Here is a 20,566-nt window from a genome sequence, read left to right as displayed (position 1 = left end):
TGATACTTGGGAACCCAGAGCCTTCAAAGTGAGCTACAGCCCTAGCCCTTTTTTTAATGTTTTATTTTGAGACAGGGTCTTGCTGAGTTGCAGGTTGGGCTTAAACTTGTGATCCTCTTGCTTCAGCTTCTCAGAATACTGGGATTACAGCAGTACACCAGCATGGTCAGTGCAGTCATGTGTCCCTTAATGACAAGGATACATTCCCAAAAATGCATTTTTAGGTAATATTGTCAATGTAGTCTAAGCAAACACCATCAAACATTACACAAACCAACATGGGATTGGCCAATCACCCAATGTGGTCTTTTTATTTTAGTTTTTTTTGTTTATTTGTTTGTTTGTTTTGAGACAAGGTCTCACTATTTAGTTCAGGCTGGACTTGAACTCACTATGTAGCCCAGGCTGTCCTCAAACTTGAGACAACTTGGGATTACAGGCATGCGCCACCACGCCTGGCCAATGTGGTCTCTTGATGTAGCAGAATGTAGTAAATATGAGATATATTATGAAGCTGCTGCCAGCATAACATGCAATACTGTTTTACAGTAAAGTGTTTTTAGAGGTTGAAGGAGCACGCTCTACAATAATAAAATTAGCCATTTATTATATCACTACCAAACATCATCTGTGTGTATAATTGTGTGTGCTGTACTTCTTTATGAATAGCAGTGCAGGCATTTATGCACACCAGCCTCTCCACGAGCACGTAAGTAATGTGTTACACAAGGCTGTTCTCTCAGCTGCGACCTCACTAGGCAATGGTAATTTTTCAGCCCCATTCTAATGTCCTGGGGCCAATATCACATATTCAACAGTGACTGAAACATCATTTTTCTGGCACCTGACTTTATTTCCTCTTTTATTTTTCTGCATTCTGGAATTTGGCCTCTATTTCTGCATGGAAAAAGAAAATCTGTTGTCCCCACATAAGTCTTTGCCTTCCTAAAGGGTTTTATGGACTCACATCATAGTGCCACTCACTTAACACTGCCTTAGCTTCACACAGTCACCACGAATTTCGCTGGGGGGTGCTAATTATTTCTACTCTTTCTACTTTTTCTTCTAGTTAACATTATACTAATGTCTTTTTCTAATTCTTTGAATGAACTCTTTTTAACAAATTAGAGGCTCCTGGATGACAATCTCTTGTTTCTTCTTACAGTTCCTTATCAGCAGAATCCCTATAACCCCCGGGGCAGCTCCAACGTCATCCAGTGCTACCGATGCGGAGACACCTGCAAAGGGGAAGTGGTTCGCGTCCACAACAATCACTTCCACATCAGATGCTTCACCTGTCAAGGTAAGAAGCAAGGTCTCCAAGTTCTCCTCTAGGATTCCTGACCACACTTTCTAGTGGAACTCGCCTCAGGAGCAGGAAAACAGACAGAGGCAGTTAGCATACCTAAAAAAGCCTGAAGAGACTTTCCCTGAGCTGCTTCTTAAGAGAATTCTCCCTTAGGCAGTGGGCAACAAAGGAGATTAGAGTGAAAGGGTGTTCATATGTGGGGGAGGAAGAGAACAGTGACCATAGAGGGGTACCAGCTGGCCCAGGGGAGAAATAGTCCAGGAAGCTTAACTTAAACATCTAAAAAGACTCCTGGCTGTGCCTACAAATCAACTTGAGAGCAAATGGTAGCACAAGCTATCTTGGCTAAATCCAGCCTGGCTCTGAAATGATGATCACTTGTCCTGCAGCAGGGTGACAGTTCTCAAAGGTTAGGTTTTACAAGGGGAGATACCCATCCTGACTTTAGTAAGATTTGTAATTAGAATCCGACAGATACTGAGTTACTTCTAATCATTGCCGCTTACTCATGGCTAGTTTACAGAATTCTAGACTCAACCTAGCTCAGAGTTTGAAAAAAAGCAGGACAGTAGCAGCAGGAAGAGAGAAAGCATGGGGAGTCCTCTGGCCCAAGAGGCCACCCTCCTTCCCACAGTGTCACCGACCCTTGCCTCTCCAGCCACCACTCCTGTACCTTTGCTGCAGGCTCCCCTGCTCATGCAGCGGCTGCTCTCGTGGTAGATTGGTTGTGAGTTCAGGAAGCATTTGACCTAAAATCTGTATCTTCCACCTGCTGATCACAGGTTTGTCCTCATAGAATGAGGAGAAATACTTTGCATTTGCTTTTCCTTGTGACTGCCCTTCAGATACTTGTAACTCGTTCTTTCTATGTCCAACTATATTGCAAGTCCTCTAATCAGGACCCATCTGAAATTCCAATCTGTGTCACCATCCTAGACTCTTCCTCTTTGATCCATTTTAGTCTATCACTGGCATCCTGAAAGCAGGACACCCAGAACAGATCTGAGTCTAGCAAATATAGCAAGGACTGTATTTCTGTTCGTGCGTCTGATGCTGAATTGACTTCCTCAGGAGGCACCTGACACCAATGACTTGTACTGAATTTATGGTCAGTTGAAGCCCCTGGATCTTTTCATATCGGTCACTGCCTCTATCTCCTGTATCTGAGACTGACTTTCCCTACCATTTAAAGAAAAATCTTGAACTTCTTTCTTTAGTACCCAGCTGGCTCTTCACTGAGAAAATAAATTATGCATTCATATTTCCCATTTGCCTATATCTTATTGGCAATTAAGCATGTATCTTTACTGATATGGTTTAAATTTTATACTGTGAATTGGCAAACCCCTTTAGTACAAACTGAGCTTTAAGAGTACCTTATGAGTGACTATTTTTACATGCTTAGAAACTGAAGCAAGACAAAGACTAAAGACAATAAAATTGTTACAAGGGGGCTTGGGATATGACTATATGGTTGTATTCTTGAGTGTTACCAGTTACCCTTTGCTTAAACCAAGTGTGATAGTTGATCTGTCCCTCCACATGGCTTCTCGTCTCCCAGCAGGCTGGTTTGGACTCAGTCATATGGTGGGCTCAGAACTCTAACTGCAGCAGGAGAGTAAGCCTCAGTTTGTGTATCATGTGCCAAAGTCCTGATGTTGGCAAAACAAGACACAGGTCATGGAGAAGAGACTTTGCCTTTTGTGGGAGGACATGCACCATCTGATGTCAAGGGTGTGAACATAGAAAAGGGAATAATTGGGCCACTTAGTATCTACCACAAAGGAGCTGTAGAGACTTTCAATGGAGATTTAAGGGGAAAAACAGGCCATTATTTTTCTGTATATTTTATATTTTCACATGCTTAGAGTTAAAACAAATGGTATAATTTGTGTTTCCAGCTGTAATCAGTAAAGAGATCAGTTACCCTAATGAGGCTTCTTATTTAAAAATTCTAAAATTTCTGTGCATTTTCGTTACAATGCTTCACACACACTACTGTGCTGGCATGAAAAGAAAAGAATTGGTAGAGGTCAAAAATAAAAATGAAAGGAGAAATCCTGGTGTGACTCCTGATGCCCGATTTTACCCAGTAGTTTATGCTAACTGTTGGAGACCTTGAGGTTTTACTTTAATATCCAGGTGGATCACGGAGAAAAAAGTATAATCTGAGAACCTGGCAAAAGTGAGAACTTGGTAGGAGACTTCTGTGTATAACTGGTGTTTGCCCCTGCAGAGATCTTGGTGTATGAAGGGTGGGAAATAATGTGGCTCTGGCAAAAAAGACTGAAATGAAACTTACCTGTCCCAATTTTGGTACTGGGTAGAAGGGGCTAAAACTGGTATAAAACTGTATTAGTAACACATCCATTACATGATTTCTGGATGATATTTGTGCCACGTATTTGGTATAGATTTAAAAATCAAGCAGAAAATTTAAAAGAAAATCCCACACTTGACAGTGTCAGAAGCAAACAATCATCTTCTTTGGAGCAACTCAACTTTGCTTCAGTCCTCAAAGAATTCCCATAAAGGATGTTACTAGGAAAATTAGTAACTGACAACCAAAATCGCACAAATCCTAATGGAGACAGAATTAGGAGAAACAGTGAAGAGCAGAATCAGGACCTCAAAGACTTGGTATATTGGAATTTAATATAGTAACTGTATAATAAAATCTTTCAAGAAAACATACAAGATAATATTAAAATATAAAAGACACACACCTACACACATCAGAGTGAAACTTCTGATTATCAAAGAGAAAGATAATCTTAAAAGTAGCCAGAGATAAATGACAAATCATGTCCAGGGGAATGATAAATACAATGACAGCTGACTTTCAATAGCATCCAGAAACTAGAAAACAGTAGAATAATATCTCCAGTGTTCTGAAAGAAATAACTGTCAAAGTAGGATTACGTATTCAGTAGAACTGTCTCTCTAGAACAAAGGCAAGGCCATAGATAACATTATATGTATTGGTGAAAAGCAGAATGTTTCCCTGTAAGGTTAAGAACAAGACAATGATGTCTGCTCTCACCATTTCTTCATGCTAGGTTTAACAGGCAGGAAATGAAATAAAAGGCTCCAAATTGAAAAGGAAGAAGAAAATTTATCTTTATTCGTGTAACATGATCTTGTATATAGTAAATCCTAAAGAATGCACTAAAAAAACTTTTGGAAAAAAAATTCTTCAAGGTTTCAGGATGCAAGATCAAGACCAGTGTACCCAAATCAATTGTATTTCTATACATTGGCAATGAACAATCTGATAATAAAATTGAGAAAACAATTCTATTCAGAATAGCTTTAAAAATAAAATACATTGGGATAAATTTAGAAAACTAAGTGCAAACTTTACACTGTGGCAACTACAAAACATTAAAGAAGTCCTAAATAAATGGAACATCATCCATATTCATGAATCAGAAGACATAATATTTCAAGATAGCTGCACTGTTCAAATGGATCCATTAATTTAATGCTATTTTAGCTCACATTACCATAACAAAATGCCGTAGGCTATGTGGCTTAAATAACAGAAATTATTTTCTCATATTTCTGAAAAGCTAAAAAGTCCAAGATCAAAATGCCAGCCTGATTGGATTCTAGTGAGTTCTCTTCCTAGCTTGCAGAGAGCCACCATCTTGCTGAACCTTCACTTGGTAGAGGGAAAAACAGAAAGGCAGAGAGAAAGAGTATTGTGCCAGTTAATATTGACTGGATTAAGAGGTTCCTTTAGAAGTGATTGCATTGAGAGGTGACTGACATCATCAATGGGTTTGCCATTATGAGTTCATAGCTGAATAGACCATTAGGAGGTGGGGCCTAGTTGGAGGAAGTGGGTCATGGGGTCATGACCCCCCAGGACTATATCTGGTCCCTTTCCCCTTTTTCTCTGGCTCTTCTTTGCTCTCTCTCTCTCTCTCTCTCTCTCTCTCTCTCTCTCTCTCTCTCTCTCGGCTTCTCAATACCATTAAATGAACAGCTTTCCTCTGTCATGCCCCTCTGCCATGATATTTCTGCCTTGGAGCCAGCTAACCATGGACTGAAACCTCTGAAACTGTAAGCCACAATAAACCTTTTCTCCTTTAATTTGTGAGTATCAGATATTTTTCCTCAGCAGCAAAAACATGACCAATATAGAAAATTGGTACTGAGAAGTGGGGTTGTTACTGAGAATGGAATTGTTACCAGCCTGTAGGAGAAGCAGGCCAGAAGAGCCCTAGAATGATGTAAGCAGGACTTGATGGGTTCTGGTGGTACCTCAGAAGACTAGAATGCTCTTATTGGGTATTTAATTCCAGTGACAAAAAGCTAATCAATACAGGTACTAATCCCAACATGAAGGCTCCACTCTAAAGACTGCATATAAACCTAATTACCTCACAAGGCCACATCTCCAAATACCATCGCATTAGACATTAGAACTTCAATGTGTGATCTTGCAAGGCAGCACAATTCCCCTTACAGAAATATTACCTTTATCGAAATCCCAGCTGGCTTCTTTAAAGAAATTGCCAGGGTGATCCTAAAATTCACATGAAATTGCAAAGGACACAGAATACCCAAGCAGTCTTCAAAAAGAAAAGCAAAATTGAAGGGTTCACTTTTCCTACTTTTAAAACTTCCTGTATGACTACCACCATACAGTGTGGTATGAGCACAAAGATAGACATATAAATTAATAGACTAGAGTCCAGAAATGACCACTTACTGTCAGTTCATTTTCAATGAAGGTGTCAAGACAATTCAACAGAAAAGGAATAGTCTTTTAAATAAAGATACTGAGAAGACTGAATATCTGTATGCAAAATAATGAAACTAGATTGCTTCTTCACACATAAAAATTAACTCAAAATGGATGAGAGACTTAGATAATACAATTCTTAGAAGAAAATATAAGAATAAATCTTTACTACCTTCAGTTGGCCACAGCCTTAGATATCACACAAAAACACAAGCACAAAGGAAAAATAGGTAAATGAAATAGCGTCACAATTTAAAACTTTTGTGCTTCAAAATACACCATCAAGAATGTGGAAAGATAACTCACAAAATGGCTTAAAATATTTTTGAATCATTTATCTGGTAAAACATTTGTATGTAAGTTATGTGAAAAATTCTTACAATTTAATAATAGAAAGACAAATGACCTAATTTCAAAATGAATAAAGGCTCTGCTAAGATATCTCTCCAGAGAAGTTATGTAGACATCTAAAAAAATGTTCTATATCATTAGCCATCAAAGAAATGCAAATCAAACCACAATGAGATACTACTTTCCATCCACTGGGATGGCTATAATAAATAAGGTAATACAAGTGTTATGAAGATGTGGAAATGTTAGACCTTCATTCATTGTTGGTGGGAATGTAAAACAATCTAGCAGTTCCTCCAAAAGTTAAACATGGAGTTAGTATATGACCCAACAATTCTCAATTCCACTCCTAGTTATATACTCCAGAAAAATAAAAGCTTATGTTCACATAATCTTACACATGAATGTCCATAGCAGTATTACTCATAATGACCAAAAAGGGCAAATAACAAATATCCTATCCATCAACCAATGAACAGAAGTAGAAAATGTGTTATATACATGCATTGGGATACTATTTAGTAATAAAAAGAAGTGAAATTCTAATACATGCTCTAATGTGGATGAAAATGTGAAAAAAAATCGCAAAGGCTGCATATGTGATTCCATATATAGGCAATGTTCAGCATAAGCAAATGTGTACAGAGTGAAAATAGATTAATGGTTACCTATAGCTGGGCAGTTTGGAGGAAGATGAGGAATGATTTTTAATGGGTTTGTACTTAGTTTTGGCCACTGTGAAAATACTAAATTAAAATTGTGCTAAATATAGTTGAACTGTATATATTAAATTGTTGAATTACATAGTGTGGGAACTATATCTTATTAAAAGTATTCAAAGGAAAAACAAAGGCAAAGTAAAAACATTTTTAGACAACAAAAACTGATTGTTTTGAAAAGATCTTTGTTAAATGAAATTTCTTAGTATACTCTGTGGGCAGGAAAAAAAATCATTCTGAGATGGGAAAACTGAAATGTAAGGTGTAGTAGTTAACAAAATCTTAATAAAAATTAGAAAATGATTAGAAGTAAATGATAATCAAAATACTATGTTTCAGAAACTCACATTATGAAAAGTGGTTCATGCTGGTACTCAGAAAACTGTGTAGCCTTAAATGTGGTAATCACACTAGAAAAAAAGTTTGAAAATTAATAAACTAAGTATTTCACTCTAAAGTTTTGAAGAAAAAATGAAACCAAGGAAAACAGAACTAAGGAAATAATAGACATTAATCAAAGGAAAAAAGAATGGACAGGATTAACAAAGACAGAGTGGACTATTTAAAGATACAAATTAATAGACAAAATTCTGCTAAAATTACTCAATTGAAAGGAAAAAATATACAAATGAACAATCTTAAAACTGAAAATAGGGACATCATTTTAGTTGTTAAAATTGAAAGCATAAATAGAATATATAATCTCAGTTGTAGATTTTTAAACTTAGATTAAAAAATCAATTCCTCCAATGCAGTTTACTGAAAACTGCTCAACAATACATTTTACAGTCTAAGTAGTCCTATAAACATCAAACTATTGAACTACTGAATTAGTAGTTAAAACTCTTCTACAGAAAAAAAAAAAAAAAGCAGCATCGCAGTCAAGTACTACAAAAAGTACTACAAAACATTCAAAGACAAATCATTTAAATCAACACGATAGGGCTGGGGATTTAGCTCAGGGGCACAGCACCTGCCTGGTAAGCTTGAGGTCCTGAATTCAATTCCCGGTACCAAATAAATAAATAAACATCATAGAGATATAGTCAGCAAAATCCAAACTGTAGAAAATTTTAGTTCCAATGTTTAGTAAATGATCCAGATTTTTCAATAAATACATTGCAAATAGAATAATAAAAGGGGAAAGCATGAAGACTAAGAAATGCTTAGGAGGCATACAAACCAATGTAATATGTGAGCTTTGATAGATCTTTATTCAAATACCCTCTTACTAAAACAAAAACAAAGGATAGGATAATTGGGAAAATTTTACCACACTGTCCAGATATTACTTTAAATGCTTTTATGTTATTGTGGTTAGGTTTTTTAAAGATTCTTAATATTTTAGAGATGCACTCTGGAATACACCCAAAAGAAAATCCATAAGTTTGTCAAGGTTACTAGATACAGAATAAATGTACAAAAGAAATTACGCTTCTGTACATTATTATCAACCAAGAAATCATTTATTTCAAATAAAAAAATTAAGAATCAACGTATTAAGTTGTGGCTTTTATGACAAAAAATTATAAATATTTTAAATTTATAAATTATCACTAGAAAAACATTAAAAAGATGACCTGAATAACAAAAAATGACAGTTACACCCTAGCTGAACTATAAATTCAATCCAATTCTAATACATTCCATATGGTTTTCCAAAGAAATTAAGAAATCAATTAAAATTGCATTCTTGACAAAGGGCCAGGATTAATCACATTCCTAAAGAACAGCAGCAAGGCCAGAGGACCTGTCCTACCAGATATCATTGTTTATTATTACCATATAAACTATAGCATAGTATATTTTGGGCTAAGGACAGATAAACAGACCAATGCAACTGAATACAGAGCAAAAACAAGGCTTCACATTTCTGGAAACATGTTTTTTGTAGATCAGTGTGGAACAATTAAACTCTGGATAAATGGCACTGACATGATTAACTATCCACATGGGAGGAAATTGCATCTCTACTGTATACCATTCACTAACGTCAATTCCAGATGGGCAAATAATGTAGATATAAAAAGCAACACAATGCAATTTTTAGAAGACAATGTAGGAGACATTGTTTTGGGATTTCAGGGTAGGGAAGAATTTCTTAGACATGATACTGAAAGTACAAACCATAAAGAAAAAGAGATAAATTCAACAACAAAAACTGAGGGCTTCAGTTATCAAAAATACCAGAAAAGGAGTGACAAGACAAGCTTCAAATTGCAGAAGATAGTTGTAATAACAATGGAAAAGGGATTCATTTCTAAGAATTTCTATAAGTCTCAAAGAAAAAAAAAAGGCTAATGATATCGGCAACCATTTTATAAGAGAAAAAAATACATGAAAATATTCTCGATTGTATTAATAATCAAGAGAATTAATTTTTAAATCACAATAAACACCCACTTCATATGTACAACACTGATTGTTCAGATGTTCCCAAGGAATTGATGATGATATGGATGAATAGGAAATGCTGGTGGTAGTGTCAATGGGAAAAACGTAAAAAATAGGCATCATCTCACAAATACAGGAATGTTCATAATACCATTTTTTAAAAGAGCAAAAACTTACAAGAAGTTCAGATGTCCCTCAACAGTGGAATAAATAGATGACAATTTATTCAGATCATGGAATACAGCATGGCAGTGAAAATGAATGACTATAGCTTCATGCATGGCCATTGGATGCATCTCAAACATATAATACTGACACAATCTGGCAAGCACAGAAGAATAAATACAGAAAGAATCCATCAATACAAAGTTCAAACCCAGGCCATGCATTATTTATGGATATACATCACAGGAGGTAAAACTATAAAGAAAGTATGCAATTAAGGACAGTGTGAGAAGGAAGTGCTCTTAGGGAGAGAAAAACAGGCTTCTATAGCACTAGCAATATCTTATTTTGTAGACTTAGTGGTGGATAGGTGGAGATGTATTTTATTACTCTTTAAGCAGTTTAGACATAGTTTCTCTCTGCACAATATACTTCACAATTAAACTGTTTCAAGCAATGAACTAGATGACCCTTAAGGGGCCTTCTAACTCTGACCTTGAAATTTTATGAAATCTAATCTCTTTTGCAAAGTTGGAAATCAACAGAATTTTTTGACAGTATCCCAAACTCTCAGATCTAGCCCCCTCATTTCACAAATGAGCTCCAGACGGATGAGGTGACTTTTTCAGTCCCATAGCACTTGAGTGGTAGAATAGGACCTTGCAGAAATTTCCAGCAATCCATGAACCAGTACATTTTCCACTGACACACACTAAGGCTGTGTACAAGGTTTCTTGCTAGGCACTATGTTTACAGTGAGCATTCACTCTAGATTTTCTCAAAACAGTTCTACATGTATGTATTCTATCGTCCTGTCCAACCATATGATCTGCTTTTGCTTGTGTTGTTGTTGTTGCTGCTGCTGCTGCTGCTGTTGTTGTTTGAATTAGTAGACTTTATTTTTTATTTCACAGAGTAATGACTGCTCTGGATGTACTAATCCCCATCCTTTTCATCCTAAAAATGGTGTCTCGGCCTTTACTGTTATTTGCACAACTGGCTGCACTCAGCCTCGAATGCACCCATCATGCTGGTCCCACTTGCTCCTTACCTCCCATTCTTGTATTCCCCACTGTATTTCAGGAATCCCTGAGATTCTTATCAACCTTTACATCCTTTCTATCAAAAACTTCCTCCTTTGGCTCCTTGGGGGAAATGGAGGAACTGATTGTTCCAAGTTTTCTTATGGCCTCCTGGCTTTCTCCTCTGAGAGAGGTGGCTCTGCGGGGTGGAGGTGGCGAGGAAAACAAAGGAGAAAAAAGAAGGGAAAAAACAGGAGCTGCTTCCAATGAGGTCATAAGCCATGACCCAACTATTTCCATGAAGCAATTGATCCACCACCTGTGCACTCAGAACACCCTGTACTCAGGCTTTGCCTGCATTGTTTGCTATGATGAATTCTCACAGTGCTGTTTGGAAGATAAACCCTTCTCCATCTCCCATGACCACCATCTCCACCATCCTTCCTGCCTCTGCAGTGGAGGTTTCAGAGGGCCCCAGCAAGACTATACACTGAATTTAAAATGTTTAGACACCTGCTAATCCCAGAAGGTAGCTCTTCTTCCCATGGCCTCATAGGCATGTTCTACAAGGAGCACTCAGCCTTTTCATTTTGCAGCGGATGCAGGCCCCAGGAAAGAGAGGACCAAGTGCGCTGTTATCCAGAGTTTTATAGGGAATGATGAAACCAGGGCACAGTGGTCTGATTCCCAGAACATTGTGTCTCCCCTTCTTTTGCTGTGACTTATGGAGCTGCTCCTCCCCACTCAGTCTGCCCCTGCAAGCCTGTCTCAAGCCTGTAGAGGTGAACAAACACTTGTAAAACATGCCTGGCATTCACTTGGAAATCTCTATTTTTAACTTGACTTCCTTTGCAGAACAACTTTCCCTGTTGATGATGAAGTTGTATTTACCAGGATGATGTCACCCAATTCCAAGCTGGCTCTTGGGACCCGCAGGCCTGGACACTTTTATTGGCCTGCCCACAATTGATCACCCCTGAGAATGCTGATTTGTACTAACCAAATCCTTCGATTTGGTTTACCCCTGTAAACATTTGTTTACCCATGTAAACAACCGAAGTAACTGTTTATTAATGCATGTAAGAGCTATGACACTCAGTCAGACAAGTTTGTGTTGGCCTGGCTAGCTCTCTCCCTCCAAAGGATATCTACGTGGAGTCAAACTATCAGTCTCCTGGTAGGTGCCAGCTCAGAACAAAGGAGCTGACCGTAAGATTTAAAGGTGCTTTCCCATTCCCCTCCTTGAATCGATGACAGAGTCCCTTTCTGACTGACCCATTATCTTTGCCTCATTCCACTCTGTCCATTATGTTTTGATTTCATAACTTAACTCCTTTTAGGAAAATCTTATCTCCTATATGTCCAAGTCCTTTACTGGGACCTGCTCCTACATAATTCAGTTCTTCAGACACCTGTAAATCCAGCTATTCTTCTATTACCTGACCTATATGTATTTCTTCCTAGTACCTGCAAGGACATTCCAAGAGACCTTCTGGAATGCCTCATAAAGTCATGTTACATCTCTATTTAAAAACTATCTGTGTAACTGATCAGTTTGCAGCTAGATTATGGGGAATTATTACACTCTTTCTACTTTTGTGTTTTCAAAGTAATTTTTTAACTGTCTTAAAAACTAGGGAGAAAACTATCCGTGGCTTCTCAATATCCCACAAAGCCCAAATTTCCTTTATCAGCACATGTTTGAGGTACACAGTGAAGACATTTACTGTGCCTTATTACATACATATAACACATATTAATTCTTTTTACACCATTTCCCTCCTCCTGCCCGCTCCCTCCATCTCTTGGTCCCTTTCCCATTTGCAAAAGAACTGTCTTCCTGTTTCCTGCTATCTTTTATTTTGCTCTTTCATTCATTTATGCTTTGGCTTTCCCATATAAGAGGAAGCATACAATATTTAAACATGTGTGTCTGATTTATTTTACTTACAATGTTTTTACTTCAATTATGATCTCAAGGTATAGTCATTTTCCTACAAATGAGTCAAGTTTACCCTTATTATAGTGGGGTAGTACTCCACTGTGTATAAATACCACATTTCCTTTATCCCTTCATCCGTTGATGTACATATAGGCAGCTTCCAAGATTTAGCTACTATGAGTTGTGCTGCTTATAAAGTATGTGTGTATCACTGTAACATGATGTCTTTAATTCGTTCAAAGCCCAAACTTCTTAAAATGGGTTGAGGCTTTCCTGCAACTGTTTCAAAAGCCCTTTTCCTGTGTGCTTCCCCACATGCCCTACGAGCACCACCCTACCAACCTCAGCCCACCTCCACATCAGATTCACTCACAACCTCTCAGTTGTGTATTTTGGCTCATTCTGTCCCTGCAATTTTCCACTCAGAATTCACCTTCTCCAAGAAACCTTGCATCATTCTTCCTCGCTGCCCAGGCTCCCTTCTTCCTCCCCATGGACAGCCCTTGCTGCCTGCACCTACCTGGTGGCCCATTGCCATTATATACAGTGCCTCTCTACATCGTCTTCACTCTGCATACATTTTTAAGTCTTTGCAGTTAAAGGATCATGTGATTTATCAGTCATGCTGGAAACATACCAGCCCTCTTGGCTGTGGTAGGGACAGATTAGAAACGACAAATCCTCCATCCATTGCTATCCTAAATTGTCTCCAGTTTGGGATTTGAAGCATATGGTCTCCACATGACTCTTCACTCGGCATAGAGTTGTACACATAGGAAGTACGCAGGAGATCTTTCACTGAGTGATTCTTTTATCAAATTCGTGACGCCTCCAGCTATGCAGCGTTGTGTGAATCACAGGGCCTTAAACTTTAGTGTGTTGTGCATTCGTGGATCTTGAGCACTGTGTATCAAATCACCTAGGCAGTGTGTGACAAGGCAGGTGCCAGGCCCGACCCTAGGGAGAAAAAATGAGGGCCCAGGCATCTGCCTCTGAAGCAGCCCTCAGGTGATTCTGGCACAGAATGTCTGCAGGCCGTATCATGAGACACAAAGTCCCAAAGACCTGTGAGATCTGATGTGCCACTATTCTCTGGCACTCTTGACAAACCAGATACCAGCCATTTCCCCAGTGAGGTTGCAGATCTTCCCTGGGCTCAACCTGCCCTTGTTTCTTTCCTTGTTCCCCAAAGTGTGTGGCTGTGGCCTGGCCCAGTCAGGCTTCTTCTTCAAAAACCAGGAGTACATCTGCACGCAGGACTACCAGCAGCTCTATGGCACCCGCTGTGACAGTTGCCGGGACTTCATCACAGGCGAGGTCATCTCCGCCCTGGGCCGCACCTACCACCCCAAGTGCTTTGTGTGCAGCCTGTGCAGGTGAGTGGGTGGCTGGGAAACAGAGGCCCTCTGTGTGAGCCTCAGAGAAGGGGAGGATGTGGCCTTTCCCAGGCAGTTCTGGGGCTTATAGGGCTTACTCTGGATGTCTGGGTTTCAAGAACCTAAGGGGTGAAAGGATCTGAACAGTGGTTTTCAAACCTGTTAGCAGATAAATCCTATCTGTCGCACACAGTCTGACATGAAATAGTAGTTTGTCCCGTGATGGAGGCAGACTGAGGATCCAAGCTCCATGCTCAACCAACCACTTCTTCAAAAGGCTCCCAAAAGACCCACTGAATAACCAGGCTTCTCTGGCCCCTCAGAGGTCAATTTGGAAACTACCAGCCTGGCTCAGGCTCCCACATCCTTAACACAAGGCTGTGTGTTTTTGGCCTTTCTGCATCATTCTGGCAGCACCTCCTGTGGCAGGGTGACTCTGACAAGTGACTCGCTCTCTTAAGCCTTGGCTTCTCCATCGGTAATAGGGGTCAAAACCATTGCAGTCTCAGTGGGTTTTTATGAAGAGCAGTGAGGTGATACGTGCACAGACTTTAGCCCAGTGACTGGCACATAGTGTGTGTTTTCTGTTTTTCTCATTATTATGATAACCATCTAGCCTCCCCCAGGACATCTCCCAGGGATCAAGAGCTCTTCCCTGCCCGCTTCTCCACCCCAGCATCTCAATCCCTTATTCACTTAGCAAATGTGTATTAAGGGTCCACTGCATGCCAAGAACCACATTAAGGAAATGAAAAAAAAAGAATGACTAGAACCTCAGCCCTGTCCATAAGTATGTTAAAATTTAATGGGCAGTTCTGATGAAGCTATAAGTAAACCGTGATTAGAATATGTACACATTTCTAACTGGGGAAAGAATTTATAATTACTCTCCCCATAAATCAACTAGTTAGTTACTACTTAAGGTCACTAACAAATTAGAATTTCTGACCAAGGTTAATGGCAGAGTGTGGAATGGATGAAAAATCCTGAGTCCTGACTCCTGGGATCAAAGACCCATCGGAGGTCAGCACAGAGGATCTATATGGTAGGAGCTGAGATTTTTGTCTGGCTCTGTGGAGATGAGGTGACTCCCCAAGGTCATGCTATGCCTTTTTGCCTTGAATTAGTGGGTGGGCCATCATAAGAACATGCATCCTCAGACTCCTGCCCCAGCATTCCCCCCACCCTCACACATTGCTAACGCAAGGATAGGGGAGCCACTGGAAGCCTTTGTCAGGGGTTATGTGCAGAGTCCATGAGACAGGAGTCCCGAATTGCAGGAGCAAGAGCAGCCTCCAGCAGTGCTGGTAATTCTCGACATGATTTATAATTTGTTGGGGAGGTGGAATATGTACAAGCTTGAGACTCTTGAACTGGAGAAACTGAACAAACACAGAAGAGGGGAAGACATATTTGTGGATTTACAAACTGTCCACTGAAAAGGGGAATTTTGAGAAATGTCTAGAGAGACAAAGGAAGAAATTTTAGTAAGTTTGAGAGTTGAGTGAATTCATGATGTATGGAGAGAGGCCAAATTAGTATGGGAAAACTACTTCCAGGAAGAGGGAACAGCCCCGTGAGGAGTTCACAGCCTCTCCCTCTTACAGCTGAAACAGGCAAGCTCAGATAAGCAGCATACTTTTCTCAGTGTCAAACCAGATAAATGGCCCCAAAGGGCCTCCAGTTCTGGCCTGCTGGCCCCTCACTGAGTGGTTTAGTCAGCCTGTCACTAGGAACAGCATTTTAATTTGCCAGGTGCTCGAGAAGGAAAGCTGAATGTGCTACCAGACTGCTGTGAGCACACGTGTTGTCAGGTCAGGAATAGCCTCCGAATCCCATACACAGGCACTGACTTTCTGCCTCGACCCCCTTGCAGGAAGCCTTTCCCCATTGGAGACAAGGTGACCTTCAGTGGCAAAGAATGTGTGTGCCAGACCTGCTCCCAGTCCATGACCAGCAGCAAGCCCATCAAGATCCGTGGACCAAGCCGTGAGTCTCCCCACCTCCCAGTGCACCTCTGAGCCCATGGTGCTATCTCCCCAGATCCCCTGTCCTGGCACTGTCGGCCACACCCTCAAGCCTAAAGGGAAACAGGGAAGGTTCCCTCCCTGGAGGATTCCTGACGCGTGACCCAGTTGGCACAAAGCCCAGACACACAAGCTTCACAAGCACAATGCAGGGAAGGCAGGCTGCCTGGCTGTAAACAGTGATGGCTGGTGCTGCTTATCAGCCACTTGGGTGGGTCTCTCCTGGGACTAGCTGGGTTCCTGATCTTATATCCCAAGGGCACCACAACAGGGTTGATGAATATTATGTCACCAGTGTTTCTCAGTTTTGACAAACTCCACTAAGGAAGAATTTGCAGGCATGACTCACAAACGAGGAAGTAGGGAGGGTCCTAGGAGCGCTGTGCTCCAGCTTCATAGAATGTGTTCTGTGAACTGCCACACTGGGTTCATGCTGCACCTTGTTAAAATACAACTGCTCAGCTCCTCTAGGACCCCAGGTATGGAACAGAGGCACTGACATTCTCAGTAATTGAAGAATTCTTAGGATATTCATTTGCTGCTTCTAAGATTGGGAACCACCGTCTAGGGATGAAGGGCACCTCTCCCAGGCCATAAGAGATACTATGTTTTATCACCAAACTGCAGATTTGGGGAGAAAGTGAGGATCGAGGGTGAGCCTTGGAGCAAGTCTCCTAATTTGTGAAGTTCATTCCACTCAAGTGCCTCCAGCAATCAGAGGTTTAAATCACTCTTCCCAGTTGCCCTTGTCGGGCAGCTGACTGCACGCGCCTGCACGCGTAGACCGGGCCCCCTGGGTCTCTGTAAGCCCTGCTGGGCTCCAGTGTTCTTCTGTGTTATATGACACTCTGGCCGGTCTCATCAAGAGATCAATGAAAACCCATTAGCCTCCTGGGCTGCACCACAGTGCAGGCACGCGGGGTGGGGGTGGAGGTGCCTGCCCGCAGTGGCTCCAGCGGAGTCAGCACATTGGGGGCCATATCCCCGCAAGGAGGATGAGCTGAGAATACCTCAGTCAGCAGGGTTTAGCTCTCATGGGCCTATTAGAGTCCACCCAAATGTGGGCAGCAGAGAGAAAGCACAGGAAGGCTCCCTCCCTTGCCCACTCTTCCTTTCAGTCCAGTCTGATCTGGTCCTGCAGTGTGCAGTGCCCTTCCTTCAGCGTCCTTGTCGATGCTCACAAAGAGCTGGCTGCTCTGAGCAGGTTCCCATCGTGGCTGAGCACTCACTGGTATCCTTCATAACCCCTTAAAAGCCTCATCTAGAGCAACAGAAGGCCTGGGAGGCTGACCATGGCCCGGGGGCTGATGCTGCTGTGGCACTCACAGCCCAGTGGACCCACATGAACGCAACAAGAGAGGCAAGCGTGAGTCAGGGGGCTTCCAACGTTCCACATGATGCATAACAGTCGCATAGCCTCTGAGGCTCAGGTTATCCAGCCATGAAAGCAGGATGGGCTTCCTTATCCTCAGGGCGACTGTGGAAAACAAGTGCATTGTATGCATAAATCTAGGTAACAGTAGCTCTGTAAATATACAGCGAGGTCTGTTACCGGCATGGAGGTTGGATTTAGAAAGCAAAGGTGTGGTGAGAGTCAGACTCCGAATCTGCTGTTACTTCTCTCAGGTTGTGCTGTGCAGTGGGTCTCTCTGGCAGGTGGGAGTCATCCTCGGCTGAGTGTGGGTGTCTCATACCTAAGCATGTGCTGGAGAGGAGCTCCGCCCTAGTCCTGCACACTGAGAGGGAGAGAAGGATGAGGAGAGGGTACTAAAGAAAAGAAGGGAGCAAAGAGAAGAAGTGAGCAGGGGGACAGTTTCCAAGGGCAAAGCTCAGGGTGATGGCTCATCTCACTGCTCACAAAGTAAAGACATCCATCTGCGGATCCACGGTGCATCGTTTCATAGAATGGTTTTCTCATTATTCATTTTGAAAATACAAGGGACCTCCTGGCTAGGGAGGCTATTGGAAGGTCTCCTGTATGCTCAAGGAAGAGAGAGAAGATTGCTAAGAAAAACAGACTGTGGAAAAGGAAAGAATAATCTAGTTTTTAAGCTGCAGGAATGTGACGTTTCATCCCTGGGAGGTTAATAAAAATATTTTGGAAAAGCAGGAGCAGTGTGTACTCCAAAGAGACTGAGAAGACTCAGGAACTGTCAAGAGGCATGGATTGTGTGACCACCATTGTGTCTCCGCATATACATCATGAAAGAGAGTCAGCAGCAGTAGCAGAATCCCCATCACTACTCCCGCCATGCCACCCTCACCACTGCTAACCGTGATTCACTGTTATTACAAGGCACTGCACAGGCCTCATTGACATGGACCAGCAGCCATAGCAACACCACCATTACTGTGTCTCTTCTGTTATCATCAGCATCACCATCGCCACCACTTCCATCATCACCGTTACTAACACCATCACAGCCCAATTATCAGTATCACCATCACCACCATACCTGCCATTATCATCACCAATACCACATCACCTCCATGACCACCACCAGTACCATCACATCATCACCTTCACCATCACTATCACTACCAACTCCTTCCTTACCCCCCAGTACCAGCCTCACCAGCATCACTACTGGCAACATTGATTATTACCATTGTCAAGCACTTAATCACTTAAGCACTCAAGCACTTACTCATTGCAGTAACTCTACAAAGGAGATAAGAGTACTGTTCTGTAAGTGAGAAAACTGAAACTCTACAAACACAAATGACTTTCCCAAAGTAACACAAATAACAAGACACAAAACCAGGCTGTCTGGCTCAGGACACAATTCCCATATTATTCTATACCAGAAACATGCCTTGCTAATCGGGAAGAATCCTGTCTTCCTGGATTAGTTGCCTAGACAAAGGTGGGTAGCTTGCTGTGACTCACAAAACCTGGTTATTTTTGCCGAGCTAGGTGGAATGAATGGCATAGTCAGTGAAACTAAGAATGGCTGTCTAGAGTCTTCAGAGGCTTTAGGAACCAACTGGGGGATTTGGGAGGAACAGGTGCTGGCATCATACTTTCTGCCGGATGGAGACTGTAATTTTGGAATAGAGAGGGGTGTGTGAGGAGTGGACAGCTGGCTCTCCAGAAACCAGTTCAGGATAAGCTGTGGTTCTCCAGACCCTGCTCATGACACCAGACCTGTGGGCTCCAAGATGGGATACCTGAGGCTCCATCCTTTCAAGAGTGAAAGGATGAAACAGAGGGAGAGAAAGTTCTAGAAAACTATGAAACCAATGCAATGGAGAATCATAAAGTGACATGAAAAGTAAAACCACATGGGGAGGGAGGCCCAGGATTGTCCAGAGGAATAAATAGGGCTTCCTGCAATAGAAGCATGGCATACAGCTTCACATCAGTTACTGGGAGAGCCACAGAACATGGATTAAAACACAAGTCTGTGAAACAATGACAGCAATCACTGATCAGGTATGAGCATTACTTACACCAGCCTGACTGCGAGGAAGACATTCAGATGAAGGTGCCTGGGCTCAAGTGTTATACGACTGGTACACTGGGGAGCTATGATTCTTGCCTGTGCCAGCTTCTGTCATTCACTCTAACCTCTCAGTCCACTTGTCAGCCATTACTCTGGACCAGGTCCAAAAGGTGCTAAATCCATCTCAGATGTATCACCTTAACTGAGAAAGATGGCACTTGTCACTGGGATGGGGCTATGCAAGCATGTAGTTATTAAATCAGTTTTATTGCAAAGGTGGAGAACTGTGCTTTCCTCCATGGAACCCACAAGTGAACCCGATTAATGCATGACTACATCAAGGGGAAGTGTAAAGAAGGAAGTATATGAAAGAAACTGTACTTGTCTTTAAACAATTTGAAGGAACTGTCACAAAAGAGAGCAAATTATTCTTAGTTGCATAGGAACTGGGGGAGTCACAGGAGTCAGGCCTCAGCTTCAAATAAAGAAGGCAGCCATGACAGTCAAGCCTGGCCTGATACACAGTGGGCTTTCTCAAGATGGGCTGAGCTGACTCCTAGATGTGATTAAGCAGAAGACTGTGTCCGCCTATGAAGAATACAGCAGATTCCTGCAATGACTGGGACATTTGATCAAATGCTCTCTGAACTAGAGCCCCAGTTGAATTATTAAACCCTATGAGGGACACGTTTATTGTCCATCACCTAGAAAACTTGGTCAAACGCCTGCAGCATCTATACTAAAGTCAGACAAGTCACTTCAGATGATTGTCTGTCTATAAAAGAGAGAAGGGACCCCACCTTTCTAAACTATTGTGTTCTAAAGCCTATTATTACTGGGGTGGGGAAGCAGAAAGACTTAAAACTCATTCTAGGAAAAAAGAAAGAGAAATAGATAAATTCCAAAACTCTGCATTCTTCCAGGCTCTATCAAAGGCCTGGGACCCAAAAATGTTGCAGTTGGAGACCTCCCTGTTTCCAAAGATGTTAGAAAGGTGTGAATAGGCAAGAGTCAGGCACAGAAGGATGGGATTCATACAAACACTTCATCAGAGCCTAGCCC

At 41.4% G+C, this 20,566-nt stretch overlaps 1 protein-coding gene and 1 long non-coding RNA gene across 11 annotated transcripts in view; one reads left to right on the top strand and one right to left on the bottom strand.

Annotated features, from left to right (window-relative positions):
- Ablim3 (actin binding LIM protein family, member 3) overlaps positions 1 to 20,566 on the top strand; it is a 109,856-nt gene that overhangs the window by 39,462 nt on the left and 49,828 nt on the right. For all 7 annotated transcript variants that reach the window (XM_013512344.1, XM_005380626.2, XM_013512343.1 and 4 more), the window contains exons 2-4: positions 1,166 to 1,303; positions 13,848 to 14,031; positions 15,908 to 16,020. In XM_013512344.1, the coding sequence (XP_013367798.1) occupies positions 1,166 to 1,303; positions 13,848 to 14,031; positions 15,908 to 16,020 (435 nt within the window). The remainder of the gene's footprint in view (positions 1 to 1,165; positions 1,304 to 13,847; positions 14,032 to 15,907; positions 16,021 to 20,566) is intronic.
- The window catches only part of LOC102028183, an 83,383-nt gene that overhangs the window by 30,157 nt on the left and 32,660 nt on the right, over positions 1 to 20,566 (bottom strand). The gene's annotated exons all lie outside the window — the stretch shown is intronic.

This window comes from Chinchilla lanigera, unplaced genomic scaffold (genome assembly GCF_000276665.1).
Source record: "Chinchilla lanigera isolate Chin_1 unplaced genomic scaffold, ChiLan1.0 scaffold00014, whole genome shotgun sequence".
NCBI classification, from domain to species: Eukaryota; Metazoa; Chordata; class Mammalia; order Rodentia; family Chinchillidae; genus Chinchilla; species Chinchilla lanigera.
The sequence above is the reverse complement of the archived record's forward strand: the minus strand, read 5'-3'. Positions and strand labels throughout refer to the sequence as shown.